General features: G+C 30.4%; 1 protein-coding gene across 2 annotated transcripts in view; it reads right to left on the bottom strand.

Moving 5' to 3' along the window:
- LOC124534013 (putative inorganic phosphate cotransporter) overlaps window positions 1-18,889 on the bottom strand; it is a 58,795-nt gene that overhangs the window by 9,850 nt on the left and 30,056 nt on the right. The window contains exon 1 of one of the 2 annotated variants that reach the window (XM_047109628.1): window positions 9,188-9,440. The exons of the other annotated variant lie outside the window; for it this stretch is intronic. Within the exon in view, the coding sequence (XP_046965584.1) occupies window positions 9,188-9,266 (79 nt within the window). The 5' untranslated portion in view covers window positions 9,267-9,440. Of the gene's footprint in view, window positions 1-9,187; window positions 9,441-18,889 lie in introns of those variants that run through there. 2 annotated transcript variants of the gene reach the window in all.

The raw sequence follows: 18,889 nt of genomic DNA, 5'->3' as shown, positions 1-18,889 counted from the left end.
ATTGCATATTTTCTGCTACCCGTACTGACTTGATACGATAAAAAATGGCTACAAATAATATATATTCGCTTTAACTATTTTTGTAAAAGAACCGCTTACATTTCTAAAACATATTTTCGTAATAATTTATACTTGTACGCAAGTCGTATTTGGTCTTTGGCTATTGAAAACTTTATTATTGTAATGACGTATATTTGTTAAAAAAGGTGGTTATTTGAAGATCAGTGTTCAGCTAACGAAAATAGACTAATCTACCGGGCAGCCAAAACGTCAATTCACACAAGCGAGGCATTATAATTAATATATAACATTTATTTTAATTACATGTTAAGTCAGATTAAATGATTAAATTAATTTAAGGCCAATAATTACGCTTTAATACGCATAAAGTTTTGGCCGAAAATTTCAGTACTTTTTAGGCAACTTTGCAAATAGTTACAGCCTCGAAAAACTAAATCAATTGTTTTTTACAGTTTCAGAAAAAAAACTTGTAAAGATATACACTGAAAATTAAATAAAAGTTATGTTTAGTTGTAATGTCGGTAAATTATTGAAATTATATAATTATTATCCATTTTGACATCATCATATCATCAATACATATTATATAAGCACTTATAAACCGAGTTTGCAAAGATTTTATTCTAAGATTTTATTATCTTAAAATGATTTCGCCGAAAGATTCACATCAATCAAATCGAAACTGTAAAACTAAAAAAATGTTCGTTCATATTCATAAGCAATAAGTAAAAACCGAATATAAAATTGGCGATCTGCGTCGACAGTTGGTTTTGACTTACTAAAATAAAATGTTGTTTCAATATGACGTCAATGACGTAGTCGTAGAAAAAATTGGGGGAAACTAAAATCGACCACCATTTTACACTATTTCTCACTTATATTTTCTTTTAAAAGTAGAGAAGTAGTAGTAGTTGTTCGTGACATGAGTCCACTGTGATTTTTCGAACAAGAGCATAACACTTCCATATTGTTCCTCAATGGAGTTTCATCAATATATTGTGTGAATAGTAATAAATTAACTTATTCCGTTTAAGAGCTAAGGCGAAATACTAATATATCTTTAATAAAACTTATCTGGATTTTGAGGATACTTCTATCATGCAAATCAATTTTTAACAAACAAGAACAAGGAGACCTAGAAGTTAAAATGAAAGCAAGAAAATATTATTACTAAAAAAAAAATATTTACCGCTAAAATAACTTAATTTTATAAATTTTCTGTACTATAATGAAACTCTATGATGAGTCTATTTCTAATAACAGTTAGGTAAAATAAAAATGATAATGACACAAATTAATTTGAGAAAAAAATACATATTATACCAAAAACCATACATATTGTATGGTTTTTGGTACGAATATTTACTGATGTGAAGCCATTACTGGCAAGTTTCAATTCAATAGGAATGCATTTGATAGGTTTCAGTGGACGTGAGCTTGACAACACAAACCTTTTTAATTATTAAGCACCGATTTTATTTACGAAATTAGCATAGAGAACTAAAAATCGGAATACATTGCATATTATGACTTGAAAATTAAAATGTCATAAAAGTGTTCATTATAAAATATGCAATGTATAGGTTATTCTCACCAAAATTTTTGTCAATTTAATTTGATTTTCAAAATAAATTTGTTAAACCTATTGAAATGACATCGATTTATCTTTATTTATTTTTTTCTTTTAATATAGTTGTATCTTCGAATAATATACAAAATAATGTTGGCAGTTTTATAAAGTTATGTTAACATGCTTGAGGAAAAAACCTTCTTAGTTTATAAAAATATGGAGTAATGGAATGATCGATGCTAATTCATAGTAATTGGTAAATTGATGCCACATTCCTAAGGTACTGCAGCAAGGTCGTTTTCTTGTTCACTATTATCAGGAAAAATAGTACAATAAACTCAGAAGTTTTTTAATCGTATGTCCTTATAAAGCTTTCCGTGCACAAATGACTGTTAATATTATGTTGATTATGTACTTTACTATGTCATACTAAAGTTAAAGTAAGAACCCATAGTGGGTTGTTACTTTAACTTTACTTTTTCTTTTTACTAGGGTTTTTTAAAGTGTTATCAAACTGTTTGTAAGTAGTTATATTAAAACTTTATTTAATTTTAATTTATTTTGTGTATCATAGAATATTTGAACAATTACTTCGAAGCGACACATTAAAAAATAGCGCAGATAACAAATACCATAAATATGAAGTAATGTTTTTTTTTATTACAAGTTTGCACTTCAAACGGGGACAAACTTTGACATTGTTTTATGTATATTATTTTTATTATTTTTTTAATATTATAAAAAATATTAACGCGTGTAATAATTCGTATAACTATACATTTTATTTCATCATGACATGGATGTTCAATTAAGTTCCTTATCTAAATAAAAAAAAACAAGTTATGATAAAAGTTAAGGAATTAATTAAACAAAATATACAATTTAAATTACCTACCTATGTTTTTTTAAATGGCTCAGTGACATCATTTTTGTGTCAGATTAAAACAAATAGACACACTATTGAAATGCGTAAACTGTAGAAATTATTATCTGTGCTTTTCTGGCAGACATCAGTAAAAAGAATTCAATTGAATAAAAATTTCAAACAAACGTAGTCACGTGTTTTAAAAATACATACATTAGAGTTTGTATACATCGAATTAAGTGGGCGTTTGGAGATTTTGTATATTTTGCAGTGACGTTACTTCATGGTGTAATTATATTCACGTGTTCGGAAGTGTGTGGTTTCATCTTGTCTCTTCGAATATCAATTAATAGAAGCGGCGTGTGAACGAGTACAGCGTGACAAATTATGGTTTTACGACGTTGTTTTACGTGCATAGCAAATTCAAATTGAATTTAGCCAATATTATTAGAGACATTTTGGATAGTCATTATTTAATTTTTTTCATTCCTAACTATAGCATGAAATTTCAATATGTAATTAATATAATTATAGAATTTAAAACTGTTTCAAAAGAGCTGTAATAAAAAACAAACGAATAACTTTAATATTTAATAAGAAGCTACAAGCTCCAATAAAAATACAAACTAAAGTTACTAAAAGTTACTTTTAAATTAAGATATGTAAATCAACGTCGTTGCATTACAATTTTCAAGAAAGTCTCATTTACACTACAGTCAATAGCCCCTTTAAGTCCCCATTACTGGACAAAGGGTCCCTCTTAAAGACTGGAGCTTCCTCTAACGCGCTGTTCCAGTGCGGATTTGTGTACATATATAATACATATGTAATTTTACATAGGAAATATACACGTAACCTTCATGAACGAGAACGAGGATTTGAACCTCTGAATATTAGATAAGATTCTAGGCCATCTCCTCTCTCTGAGATTATAGTGTGTAACGAACCCGGGGGACAAATTACACATATGCTAATGTTAAAAAATGTGAAAGTAACACTGTTACTTCTTCACGCATAAACCACTATACCAATTCAGATTAAGTTTATTATGGAGCTAGCTTGAGTTAAAAGACATAAGGCTCCTTTGTCGAATTCACCCCTTGAGGGCGTAAAATGTGTGGTTAATTTGTCTAAACAGGTAAAGCCGCAGATTCAGCTAATATAATATAAATATTAAATATCATGCGACGCTGCAGTATCGTCACAGACATTATCTTGATATTGTTGGACTTGTAAACAATTAAAGAAAATTTCTAATTTCTGGTAATGATTTAATCTTCTGACGTTTTACTCATGTTATCGTATGAGTCAACGAGCTTATAGAGTTAGCATGAATGTAGCCGTGTCTTATCTTATCGTTATGATTTCATCATATTTGACGGCAATTGCAAATTTTTATACATACGCATCACATGTATGTATAATGTATATGTGGGTGTGTGCGTAAGTGAGTATATATATGTATGTATATTATGCAACATCAGATCACGCTGCTTGAGTGATGATTGTTTTTTTTTGTTATTACCATGATATTCTGCCACAAGTGTGGTAGAAAATAACGATAAATCATTAAATTGACAATGACATAATGAAGTAATAAAAAAAATTAAGCACGTGAAAGATCTGCGGTGTTTGGAAAGATATGAAACCGCGATCTTTACTTAATAGAGGTGTTCCATTCACAATGCTATCTTGATTTATGATCTGCGCTACTATTATAAACGAAAACTATGTATGTCAGTCTGTATGTTATGTTTTCACGGATAAACTCAACGATTTTGATAAAATTTTGTGATAAATAAAGTTTTGAAGCTATTTAAAAACACCAAGGACGAGCATAGATTACACATTTTTCACCCTTTGAAGGGGTGTTAAAGTTAGTGATTAAGAATTACAAGCTAGATTTTGGAACAATTTTGTCACAAAATGAATTCTAAATCGTGCATTCTAGCTGCGTTAAGAAATTCAGGGTAACTCGTATTTGCGCTCACACTTGTTCACCACATTATCTTTTGCGTTTGGCTAACCATTGAGATAAGCCTGGCGTTGTTATACCTGGCGCATAAAATTTCGGCTAGATAATTTCATTACACAGATAAAATACAACACGTATTGTTATAACCATTAAGTTTATATATATAAGTATACCTAAACATATTTTTTTATTTACTATAAACAAATTATTATAGCATCAACCCACCTCCAAAATCCTATTCACACATATAGACATTACATACATTCTGGCGTAATGTATTGTCAAATATTGTAGATACCAATCAAAGACAAAGAGATTTAGACGTAGACAATTTTAGTACATTTTAATGAATCCATATACTTTCCTAACACAAACTCAACGCTTACAGCTTCACATACAAAAATTCCATAGCAGTTGATTTGTTAAACGCTAATTTCTTTTTATTTTATAATTGATTTATCATTAAAAAGAAGAGCATTATGTTTAGTAATTACTGCCAAAACTACATGTGTAGGTAAAGACGTATAATACTGTTTGAGTTGAACAGGTATAAGATACAGACTTTGAATTCTAAATCATGTGCGAATTTTTTGAATAATTATTCGGCAAAGACAAGTTATTCACAAACCGTCTGTATTGTCTTAACCATCCAAATACAAAGAATAAGATCAGAGATAACGTCAAATTCAATGGAATAGCAATCCATTTTTTATTCGGGTACATTGAACTGCATTTATTAACAGTCATTTGTTCTACTAAGAATTTAGATTTCTTGGTTTTGCGTGCGCACTTTACGAAGTTTACTTGTAAATTTAAAATTCGATAAAATGTAACAATTAGTAAATTTAAAAACGTAGTCTATACAAGCTAAGTTTACAAATATTTATGTATTTCTTTCGATGATGACGTTACAAATAAATAAAAAAATAAAACTTTTTTTAATTCCATTAATGAGTATCTGTAGACAGAAATTAATTGAAATATCAGACTTAATTATTTTTGTAGATTACTGTAACGAATATGAAAAGCAAATATATAATATTAATTACTTTAACCAAAAACAATCGATACACATCGAGTGAAATTCATAAAAGTATAATATGATAGATCTAGATCACCATAAAATGTAATGTTTTCCTCGTTACAAAAACTGTTGTTTGTTCTGAATGAATGAATGACTGTATTTTTCCGACAAAGCCGCATCAATAGCACCAATGGCGTTTGAATAAAACACGATAAAATGGAGTAAGAAATAAAAAAAAACTCGTCACGCTCTTCGACCATCGACAATAGTTTTTATACGTCCTTGACAGATCAGACTATAAAGCATTTCCTAAAAAGTTTATTATAGCTCTATACCTACTAATAACAATAAAATTACGTTTTTTGTCTATAAATACGACTAAAATCATATTAAAAACATTACTATCATATAGATATAATATAAATAAGTTACCTGAATCTTTACATAGTATAAAACAAAGTCACTTTTTTCGTCCACATATCCCTGTGTATGCTTAAATCTTAAAAATACGCAACAAATTTTCATGTGGTTTTTTTAATAGATAAGAGTGATTCGAGAGTAAGTTTTTTGTGTTATACATGGACAATATAGTAATGAAACACTAATAATTTTAGAAGTTTGTAATGTGATGTCGTAAATAAACAAATTCTATAGAATATTTAGTATCAGTATTGCGCCCGTGCGAAGCCGAAGCGAAGCCGGGGCTTGTCACTAGTTTACTGTGAAACTAGACCTGATTTGTTTATGATTACTTGAGACGATCAATAAGTCATAAAATAATAACCGTGATAAAGATTTTTCAATAGCGACGAATCGATTACGAGTAGCCATAGATATCAATCAAAAGATAATATGAATCGGAACTTTAATTACGATTAAACGGGTCATCTATTTTATGATTGCTATATCAAAGGCAATCGGGATTTACGATTGTCGAGAGATAGAGAAATAATCCTATGAACAAGCGCTTCTTATTCACAAACGCCGTACGTACTCAACTGGATTATTTGCTAAACCCGAATTGTCTATCTTATCGCGATCACAATTGCTACGATTATGTGTTTACATAAAATTTTCTACGTAGTTTTAAATGTTCTTCGTGTACCATAATTCAATACTTCCTTGCAAACACAAAACATTTGTTTAATTACATCATTGTGTATAGCGATTCCATTCATGTTAAAATAGATGACGAAAAGTTAAACATACTTTTAAAAACTAACACAATTTTCGAAGGTTGTTTAAAGTTTAATTATTAAATTTTTCGAAACTGTGCACAATAAAGGACCTAAAAATAATTCTGGTTATTTTTTTTATTTAAACACCAATGTATAACTAAAATGGTAATGCAAATAAAACTAAAAATAAATCATCATCTGTGCTCTTAATTGGCCTGTTAATTAAACATTTTAGTTATAAATCATGTCATAAGCTTGCATAATTAAATTCAAGTATATCTACAAACTGTTCTCATTATACAGTTTAAAGTATTAATTTGTCAAGAACGAGAATGTGTAAATGATAAAAAAGATGATAACACCGTTCTCAAATTGCTGCATTACATTGACGTATAAGTAGATCCTTATATCAGTGTATTTATATATTTAGAATATATTCATCAGCAAACATTTATTTGTAATTCAATTTACGTGTAGTCAATCCCTTAATAAGCGATGTAGTTCAATGTGTAGTTAAATTTCAGGTGGTTCTAATAAAAGGTATCTACTACTAGTAATATGTATTAGGAATTACATAAAACCAAAGGATTTTTTTAACGTTTTATTTGAAATACCTATTTTAATTGCTGTTACTATTGAATTGATGTCAAAATCAGTGTCATTCCAAGCACGGAGGAACCACCAATAAAATACCTCGGGTGGCACGGAGCACAACACTGACAGCTGACAGATAAGGAATATTTATGTTATATAACAAATTTACAAAGCTAGTAGTTAGTAGCTTCATACACATAATGTTGTTAAATTAAAATAACGATTAAAATATGCTTGTAAAATCCAAATGGAATGAAATATATGAATATCTTGATATGAAAGAGAAACATCACTAAATTGCTTTTGTAATCAGTGAAAATTAGCAATAATACTTCACTCAAAGAACGGACAATGAGAGGCAGGCGTGAGAGCAAAACGAAACAATGTTAAATCATTGTGAATACAAAATTATTTATCGAAAGACTTCCTTGTACATTCATGGTATTTGCTAAAACGTTATTATTACAATATTCGAGAATAACGAACATCCTTAAGCGAAAATATTTTTTTTTAATTCATAGACAAGGAAGTCGCAATAGAAATAAATCTATTGTCGATGAAAGTTATCTTTATTTTAATAACATCTACTTTATAATATGAGTAATATTAATCTTCTTTTATTACTTTAAGCATCCCTAGGTACTATATACTATTAGGTATTTATATTACTGGTACTTATTAATTAAAACGTAATAACCTGTAAATGTTACTGCTAGGCTAAGACCTTTCCGATAACGGTTTGGTTAAAATAGGATAGATGCAGGTTTCTTCACGATATTTTCCGTTGCCGCTGAGCACGGGATGAATTAAAAACATACAAATTAAACAAATGAAAAAGGAATGGGTATGGAGAATGTCGGCCGCTTATAAAATAATTAATGTATTTATGGTGCTTTGGAAATGAGCGATATGTGTTCCTTTGTCTGTCCCGATTCCATCTCTCAACTCACAACCATTCGTTTTGAATATTCATATAAATTTTCGAACGTACTGAATTTATTTTAATAATATGTACAATTATTTAAATAAGGGAATACGCGAATAATATTTGAATTTCATTCTATGTTACCTATAACAATAGTATATACACGGAAATACGATCGCCCTTCGCTAGGTAAGGAATTTAAAATATTTTAAAACATATTACTAATCATACGAAACGTTCGGAATTGTTATTTTTGTACACAGATCTGTCAAAAAGTATTAATTGTCTGTTGTTTTTGCAACCTTGGAATAGTGGTCAAAGACTTAGAAAGAGGTCACGACAGATTTATCTTTATTAAAATTATCGGCAGCATCTAAAATGTTGTTATCATTTTATATTATTATGGTTTAATTTATTACATGTTCAATATATAATATCTACGTGTGAAATTACAGAACGCAATCCTTATTTTTAATTTAGGTTACATTTACTAAATGTACTTTAGCCTGTAGCCTAGGTTACTTTTATGTTCCGTAAAATCACGCCAACGTATCAAATATAACAAAACCATTGAGGTTATATTTTTAGTGAATAAAAAAATTTACTTATTTATAATCTACAAATAAAAAACGCATTATACCTAATTTCTATATAATGAATAATAGGTTTTATCGCAAAGGTTTTAACGACCATTATAATCGTAAACGGCGAAAATATATTGATTAAACACCTGTTTGATTTACTATGGGAAATTGGTTCATGTGTTTGAAGTATAATGTATTGTATGACCGAGCGTGATGTTAACTCACGTGGTTTATAAAACCGCTATAATTCAATCAAATATACCCATTATCAGATCAAATTATATCAATCCGGTTTGAATAACCAGATTCTAACTTCAAACGCTCGGCGCCGTCCCCATAAATTCGTCTGCCCGAAAGCGCGAGAGAAGACAAGCACTGAATTTTATAAAAAAAAAAACGTAACAAAATGTAATTGCGGCTAGTGCTTTCCAGTGACGTCATTCTGACTCACCACTATAGGTTTTGGGCCTCTGATCTTCCAAGCCGGGCTGTTCCCAGACCAGCACGTGGGCGCCACGATTCGATACCATATTGTCGACTGAAAATGAGAAACCGAACAGAACACAGTTGAAAACGCAGGTGCGGACGCGTTTACGTCACACTGGTGTGTGTACCGATGTTGATTACGGGGTGGTAAGTCATCGCGAGGGTTGCACGTGATAAGGACGAGGTTCGGAACAGGACTGGAAGCTAGCCGTCGCGACACGCGAGTCGTAAATATACATAGAGGCGAGGGGAGGCGGAACGAGCACGCGCTGCCGGCGTGCGCTTACGTCATCTAAGTTTTTACTGAACGCTGCTGAAAAGCGTTCGTAAGTAGGAAACGGTACCGCTAGACCGCTTCGTTAAGATTGAAAATCGTTAAACGAGTTGAGATGCTGATATTATATGCATTTCTTGCAAGTTTCATAAATCTGTCCTAAAAGTTTTTAAAACATAAAAAAAAATTTCTCTTTAAATTTTTCTTCTACGCCAAAACGTATAATTGAAATTTATTCTTGGTTATACAGTTAAGTGGTTATATTAAATAAATACAACTTAGCCCAACTTTTTACACGTACTTCATTGAACATGAAATATGTAAATAAAAATGACAATTTAAATAGGTATAAAACATTTCAATTGAACGTAAGAGTTATGCAAATATCGATTAAAATTTGGAATTTAGCGTTGGCGAAATAAAAATACTTTTAATGAATCCGCTACGATACACTCAATCTTTAATGTAAACTTTGACATACATCTTATTATATAACTATTTTTGCATTTTTACCGCATAAGCGGAAAAAGATATGAATATTTTTAAACATTACAAACGATGATTTGATGATTGTTCATTTTTTTTCTTACGTGCTATAAAAATGACATCAAATATACATGTAAAAAAAACATCATTCCATTATCTCTCTAATATTTACTAAGAATACAAAAAACTAAAACTGGCTGTCTATGAAAATTAATCTTGTACAAATTCTGTCAGTATACCTATATTTAGTAATGACACAACCATTTTTTTCGAATTTTCATAACCTTATTTTCTTATTAAAGCCAGCCTAACATATTTTTTGTTTAAATTAAAATTCCACGAAAAATAACCGATATTATTAGAATGATTTTATTACTTAAACATAGATAATTAAAATTTGAACAATAAATAATAAAGTACAGATTTATAGAACGAACGAAAATCCTAACCTAATACATAATTTTGTAGGCTGACAAGAATAGCAACAGCATTAATTTAATTCGGTGTATGTAGACTATGTAGTACGTATAGGTAGTTATATTTAGATTCAGTGAAATTAAATCACGTCAAACAATACGTGTTCGCGGAAAAATACAACTGACGTGCAATTATTAATGAGCTAATCAATTTCTTGATACTTGACAAACACGAAATAAAGACAAAGTATTTTATCTCGATTATCAATAAAAAAAAGTATGTCATAAAAGTCTAGAAGTCATATAATTTATACTCTATTCGTATATCCTTTAAACATCACAAAACCTGTTTAATCTACAGGTACAAATAAGATCAAAAATATTATTATATGCATATATGCATAACTCATTTCTAATAGATATAATATCCTGAACGAAAATACTCTATTTTCCTTTATACTCTATTTAAGAAACGTAGGTATTGTAACACATATTTTAAAGCCATGTCATACGTTTTTTTCTATCTTTACCTTTTAGTTTTATTAACATGAAAGTACAAGCGATGTACAGATTTCATTCGAATGAATTATGATTCGAAGGAGTAAAAAACGACGGTCAATAACCTATCAAATTTTTTGAGCGTTATGCCATTTTGAGTTTTTGAATAATGTGTCCTAACGTCTACTCATAAGAATTATATTCGCATTTAATGATTAGCGGTCAATTGATATAAATGACTTATAATAAGTATGTACTTATAACGGTTAAGTCTGTTAGTGTACTTAGAGATAGTAAATAATGTTAATGTAATAAAATATACCTATCTAATGAAAGAAGGAAATTAAAAGATTATTTATTTTAAGATATAACCATATTGTGTACCGGGTAATCATTAATCACTGCCGAGAGAGACGAGCCTCCTATTTACGTACTCGTGACGATAATTGACGAGTGAGACGCAGACGACATTGAACGATCTCGATAAAGGAAGGTCACTCGAACATTTTTGCGTTTCCTAGTAGTGCCATCTAGTGGCAACTTTACAAAATATAAAATAATGATTACAACGCCATCTATGTTTAACGATTATGTAACGTGTAGTAAAAGTTCCCATAATTTTATTCATTTGTTGCAGATGGCAGCAGTAGTGAAGTATTTAAACATTATATTGTGTATAAATACAATAGTATTTGCTTGTGAAACTTTGTTATAATTAAAATCGCAATGACACCAAATTTGAAAAAAAAAATCTAAAAATCCTAGACTTACATTATTGAATCAATTATTTTGAGTTGATATAAATTACTGAGCAATTTTTTTATTGTATGAGTTTGCTATAAAAAAAATTAAAGTATTTTTATACAAGTTTTTTTTCTGATTTGAACGGAAAGTTGTTCAATTTTAATTTTATGCTATTAAAATATCTCACCCATATCTTTTACCGTATAGAATTACCATATACATTAATTTAACGCAATTGACTCCAAGGAGAGGGTAGAAACCTTATTGCTTTTATAAATAAGATTAATAAATTATTGTATATGATAATTAATAAATAAATTTCCTTATCAGACTTTTAAGAGTTTAAGAGATACACTTCACATATCTTTAGTTTATTGCTAATTTTAAATTTCAAACTTTCAGATTTTGAAAATGTCATTGAATCTTTTCAAAATACAAGATGTTATTATAATAACTTAAAATATGAATGACAACCCCAAAACAATCTTATATTATTTATGCACTTTCTGTAATATACCGAACGTGACATAAGGATTTTACGAGTTAGTAGCTTGTTTTAAAAGTCCCTTTTTATGTTATAAAACAAGTAGGTATATGGTAATTTTATACTATACATTTTAGAACATAACATTTATACTAACATTATAAATACGAAAATAACACTGTTAGTTACTTCAGTCAGGTTTAAAGTTCACCGATTTAGATGAAACGTCGTATGGAGATAGTTCGAGTCCCAGTCATTTTTTTTTTCCACCCATCGATGAAGTAAAACGCGTTTGTGTGTTATAGCTACAGATTTCAGCATTTAGTTCATGTTTTCCTCACGATGTTTTCTTTCACAGCCGAGCTCGAGAATTATAAACACAAATTAAGACGTAAAAATTCAGCGAAGACCCGTATTATATATATATTCATCAGCCAAGATCTCAATCATCTCGGCTGGGAATGGATTACCCAACAATTCCTTATAAAATATATTTTTTACGTCATTAAAACGAAACATAATATAAGTGTATAATCATTGGTTCCCTTATACATTCCGCTTTACGTACATCAAGTAGTTAATTATAGTATCTAACTTAACTACTACTTAAGCGCAATGCTCAGAAAACCTAGTATTAAAACACGTGTTCTCATACACGTGAGCGTTTAATTAGACATTACAGCTTCAACATACCTACATTTATTTTACAAATGAGTTTTTATATATTTTAATATGTCGATCTATACTTCTATACTAATATTATAAATGAAAAATTAAACCCTGTCCGTCTGTCTGCCGTTCTTTCACTGCCAAACTATGGAACCGAATAAGACGAAATTTAGTATGAAGCAGACTTGAACTCCAAGGATAAGGACATAGGATACTTTTTTGCCTCACACATGACAACTACGCCGAACACAAGCGAAGACACTGGGCGCAACTAGTAGGCTTTATAATCGTCTTCAATATACATATATTTTTTAATAAGAGACAAAGCAAAGAGTTCCCCAATATCTTGTTTATATACCAAATATATACTTTAACAAAATATATGTAATCGTTCGAGATTTTACAGCTGATAGTCAACTTTCAACTTTGGGACATCGGTGAGTTATCCGAAAAGGTCTCTTAAAATCCTTATATTTGACTGGTGATCTCCTGTACACTGCTTCCAGGCACTTATTGCGCTTCAGACTACACATCGCAAATAATCATATACAAAATTGTATACGCAAATGAGTCGAGACGGCCCAGTGGTTAGAACGCGTGCATCTTAACCGATGATTGCGGGTTCAAACCCAGGCAAGCACCGCTGATTCATGTGCCTAATTAGTCTTTATGATTCATCTCGTGCTCAGCGGTGAAGGAAAACATCGTGAGGAAACCTGCATGTGAGAAATTTCATAGAAATTTTGCCACATGTGTATTCCATCAACCCGCATTGGAACAGCGTGGTGGAATATGTTCCAAATCTTCTCCTCAAAGGGAGAGGAGGCCTTTAGCCCAGCAGTGGGAATTAACAGGCTGTTGTTGTTGTTTTGTTGTATACGAGAATAAAGTCTTAAGTCAATCTTAGCACTAAAGGTAGGTCGCGGTGACTACACAATGTGACACAGTGCGATTGAATTACAAGCAATTCGGCTCATTGCGAACCGGATGGAAGCGCTTATTGTATCTGCCCACGCCCGCTGTGCCCGGCGTGATTTCAGCGTTGCATTATACCATACATAAAATGTATCTCCGTTTCAATAATTATACCTAAAAAAATGTATATTTCTACTAGTTGATCGCGAGGTTTCATCCGTGTTATAGGTCCACATGACTCAGACTTGGGACAGACTCTCTGTACATAATCTGTACAGACTGCATCTTCAAAATTGAAAGCAGGAGGTAAAGAAGTCCGTACCTACAGAGATTTAATCGATTAACTTTTAACTCAGACTTGTAAGTCTATACAGATATACGTAAGCCTGTGCCAAGTATGTGTAGAACTACCATTTACCATGACAATAAAACGCTACCCTGTAAGTCATAACTTGATGTTATCACATAAGCTTTCTTAATTATTGGACATATCGCGTTTATTAAAAATAAAATCGTAGTTAGTTAATCGTAATCGTAGAAGTAAGCGCGTTCATAACAAACAAGAAAATTAACTGTAAATTAAATAAAATCACTTAAAAATTGGCTGAAATACATTTTTAATAAGAGAGCAAAGATTGAGCAAACCCTCCTGTAAATCGTATATATTCAATAATCTACACTAATATTATTAAAGGGAAAGAAACTCTCTGTGTCTCTAAATCTTTCACGCCAACCTAATCTGATGCTATTTAGTATGACGCTTAAACTCTAATACGTAACTATTTTATACCTAATACCTAGCACGAGCGAATCCGCGGGCGACAACAAGTGACACATAAATGAAGAAACAAAATCCTTGCGTGTAATGTCTCTGTTATCTGCTGGCACTCGCATGACAGGAAATACAATACGAACGTATGTAACCTACCTATATTTTGACCTAGTTATCCACGATACGAAGGACCTACAAAGGGTTATATACAACGAGTGACTATGTCCTGTATGACTGTGTGAACCTAGCGTTTGAAATAGATAATGCAGTTTTGTTAATTTTCTCATTAACGTAAAGAAATTTTAGAAAATTAAAAGTATGTTCCAGCAATCGCGTTTGCTTAACATACTTTTAATACATTTTGAAATTGTTTAAATTCTTTTACCAATAGCACGGAAAAAAATTGACTGATTATTGAGGTTTTATACAGGCTTTTTAGGAAATCGACACACGATTGAAAATACTGTGTACGATAAAAAAAAAATAGTAAACACTCTTCAGCTTTGACTTTCGACTTTGAAAGATGTATTCTCAGCATTTATTAAGCCAAGTTTGGGAATTGGAAGAAAATATTAAAAAAATCAAATTAAGCTTCTTGAAGACAAAAGTCTCATGAGCCGGTCATTGCTGGATTTGACAACATCGCCTTAATGCCTAACGGACCTTAAGCTGGCAACTTTTTTATTCATTTTAATCAAAAACTATTTTTTTTTAATTATTTAATAAACTCGGTTCCCTCTAGTCACTTGTAAATGGCATTTAAGCTATTAGTCGGAGATTATGCAAAATTATTGATTACAACTATTAATATTTATTACTATTAATTATTCATAGGTCTGCATAAATTAGCGCCTCAGTGTTGCCTGCTAAAATTCACGGGTTCAATAAACACTTATAATGTTGTTTATAGTTTTTACACTTAAAAAATTAATAAAATCGAGTGCGTCGATTGCGATAAATCCCTCCAGTGCACCTGACAAATGTAAATAAATGTCCATAGCTAGAAAAAGACTTCCAGTGGTATCAGAACTCTTCAAACATACCTATTCTAATACGCTGTGGTATTGAATTAAATAAATTGGCCGATTGGATAAGTGGCTCTGACATATTCAATTCCCCTCCGATATCTTTATTTACCGCTCACGAGACCTAGAGCTTGGATTAAAAACAATCAACGTTTACTATTCAGATACCAATTCCATAGACAACTCTACCCTTTAAATTCGCATCAATAACAACCTAACAATACCTGCTAACTATCGGGCCGCCCCGCCGCATTCTAGAACAGCAGTACCGTTCATTATTATAATTTAAATTCAAAGTGTAACCTAAAATACCTAATCGTTACATTGTCACGGCCGTTTCGGTCAATGCTACGGTAATATTTTATTTATGCATGGACAACGATACCGGTGCAAAGGGTCCTATGTAAAAATAATGAAAAAAACTAATTTGAAAAAATTGCAAATAATTTACTTATCACCTTTACTTAAATATAATCGTAGAAAAGTATACGAGTATACTGTGTGGCTTTTCAGTATTTGGCTTTTTGACATTGAACAACTTACTTAGCTTACGATCATATGATGTATAAAACAATAATAATTGGGTGTCACATACAACCGTTTGTATTTGAATATTTCCATAGTGCTGTATATAACAATTAGCGAATCTTGCCATCGCGAAGTAGGAATGTCTACGATTTGACATAAGCGCATCTAGTATTCATAACTTACAATATATATGTACATAAATGTATGTATGTATAAATGTACTTTCTATAGAGAAAATTATGAACACGTCGAAACAAGACTTGTTGTTAACATATGTATACCGTTTTCTTTTAAATTGAGAACTATTTGGAGGTCTTTATAATTGCATAATTATAATATAATAAATTAAAAGTGATTAGGTTTATTTTAACGCAGTAGTATGTTATTTTTATTTAGGTATTGACAGAAATAACTTTGAAATTTCATGTTTTGTAATCAAAAAACAATCGTGTCATGGTTTGTAATAATACAAATATATTCTATTTTTATTTAGGACCGAAACATGACAGCTCGTTTCCTAATAATAAAATAATAACATAAGGAAAAATACATAACCTTTTTTATTAATAACTTAGTGTATATTTGCTGCAAATAAATCTAAGACTATTAGTAAAACCTGTTTTCATATCGCTTTGTAAACTGTCAATAAAAGAGTAAATCAATTAAAGAACGTATCAACTTCCACGCATAAAAAAAGTTCATAAACTTCTAAATCATCTTTCTTCGAAATTACAAATGCTAGTGTGTCTGTTCGTCCTTGCTTTTTTGCTTGGATAATGTTATACTGCTTCTGCTATATAATTTGCGAAATCACAGATGTAAAAAATAGCACAGTATCGAGAAAAATATCTTAAGCATGAACTCTAACATAATGTGTTACGACAAAAAAGGCCAGATTCTTATAAAAAATATTTTTCATGTGTAAACTCTTTCGTCTCGCTTTCCTGCAATCTGTTGAGTGATTTCGTAAAAAGGGACGGAAAAGTGTAACAGGGAAACGCGCGCTTATTTATTTGGACCAATGAGCGTGCGCCGTGCTAGAGTTAGCTGTCAAATGGGACCAATTAATTTTCCGTAATGATATATACCTATATAGTTAAAGTTGCTTATTGCCGACGTAATACGTCAGATGAAACACATCATATGCGATTATTGAAAGACTGACTACTGACAAGCATTAGCGTAGAGGTTAAAAAAAATTAAAATCGAAAACGTCTTTTTTCTTTTTTTTTTCAGAAGGATGTTTTATTAATGATGTATTTAAGATATCGGCCAGTATACGAACACTAGTTTTATTCATCAACACCGCAGTAATTTATCTTATTCGTTGTAATATTTCATTAATTACAAGTCATCGTGGCTAATGCCGTTCATTTTACATAATAAAAATTCAGATTCTTTTAACATGCGATTGCGGCACGCGATTGTTTATAGAACGACCTTCAAATTACGCATTTTGTCTAACTTTAGATCATTCACCATATTAAGTTATACTAACAAAAAAGCGAAATTGTTATTGACTATAATATTGATCATAAAAAATACTGGCTGTCTTGACGCCGGATACTATTATATACCGACATTAATTTATATATTGTCTTATAAACAACATGTAAGACAATATGTGTTATTGGTTTTGTCGGCCATAACGACCTATTATTTGTTTATTCAAGCCAGTATTATTGTTATGTATATATGTTTAGTACATATCTATAATATATTTTAAATATTTTGAAATCTTATTCTAGCACATCTGATTTCCATGTTTAGTAATCAGCGTGTCACATATTCATGCTTCTATTCATTTATGTTTTAAAGCATCAATAAAATATACGTGAATCTTTTATTTTTTTTAATGTAACTCTTTTTCTTTTACCAGTCTAAGGTTATTTATTACTGCTGTTTAAAGGACATTAAAAAAGTAAAATAAACGTTTTTTTTTAGACAACTACAATTTAAATGTATAATAAAAGTAAAGTTTGGCCAGTTCTAAATACTACTAATAATCATTATTAAAAATTAAAAAAAAAAAAAGATTTTTGTTATTGGTGGTTTTTTTTATTCGAAGCTCGTCAATAACTACTAGCCTTGAGACTACTGGTTACTAAGATCTTACTTGGACCAATAACTTTTTATTTATCCAACCTGGGACTGAAATCAGAACCTAAGAATCGAATGGGCTATCCACTAATTCAACGAGGTAGTACAACATTAAAACAATCTTATTCCTTGGTACAAAATAAAAATAAATAAATGATTAAACGCTTGGCCCTTGGAGTAGTGGTGCAAAAAGCTTCATCAAAAGTATCTCACCTCATTGCCTCCACTGGTGACAGGAGGGCTAGAACGTTTTTTGCCTATTCCACGCGGTAAAGATTTATACAGTAACTAGTTTTAGTTCATATTTGTATATATATATTTAAGCATTTAATGTTGTTAATTCTTATGTTAATAAATTGTCGTTCATGGTTGAAAATAAAGTATCTTTTGGTATTTTGCGACAGATTTCTTTTCCAAGCATTATATGGAAAGGTTTAAAAAAAAACAACATAAATAATGAAATAACTTTTTACCGGACCTATTTAAGGTTGTCAATTCATTTTTTACTGTGATTGTACTGTATTCTTATACAGTACTTTAATGTTTGATCAAAAAAAATTAACCTAGACAGAATCTCGAAAAAAGTCTACGAGCACTTTTTTACGTTCGGAAAAAGTGCTATTGAGTTTAAATTTAATAAACATATCAATGCTATCGTCATTCTTTTTTTATATTACGATTTCAACATTGTTGATATTTTACTATAAATAGAAAATGAAAAAAAAAATCTGAATAAGAATTTTCGACAAAATACAC

This window comes from Vanessa cardui, chromosome 12, assembly GCF_905220365.1.
Source record: "Vanessa cardui chromosome 12, ilVanCard2.1, whole genome shotgun sequence".
NCBI lineage: Eukaryota > Metazoa > Arthropoda > Insecta > Lepidoptera > Nymphalidae > Vanessa > Vanessa cardui.
This window is presented reverse-complemented; position numbering and strand designations above follow the sequence as displayed.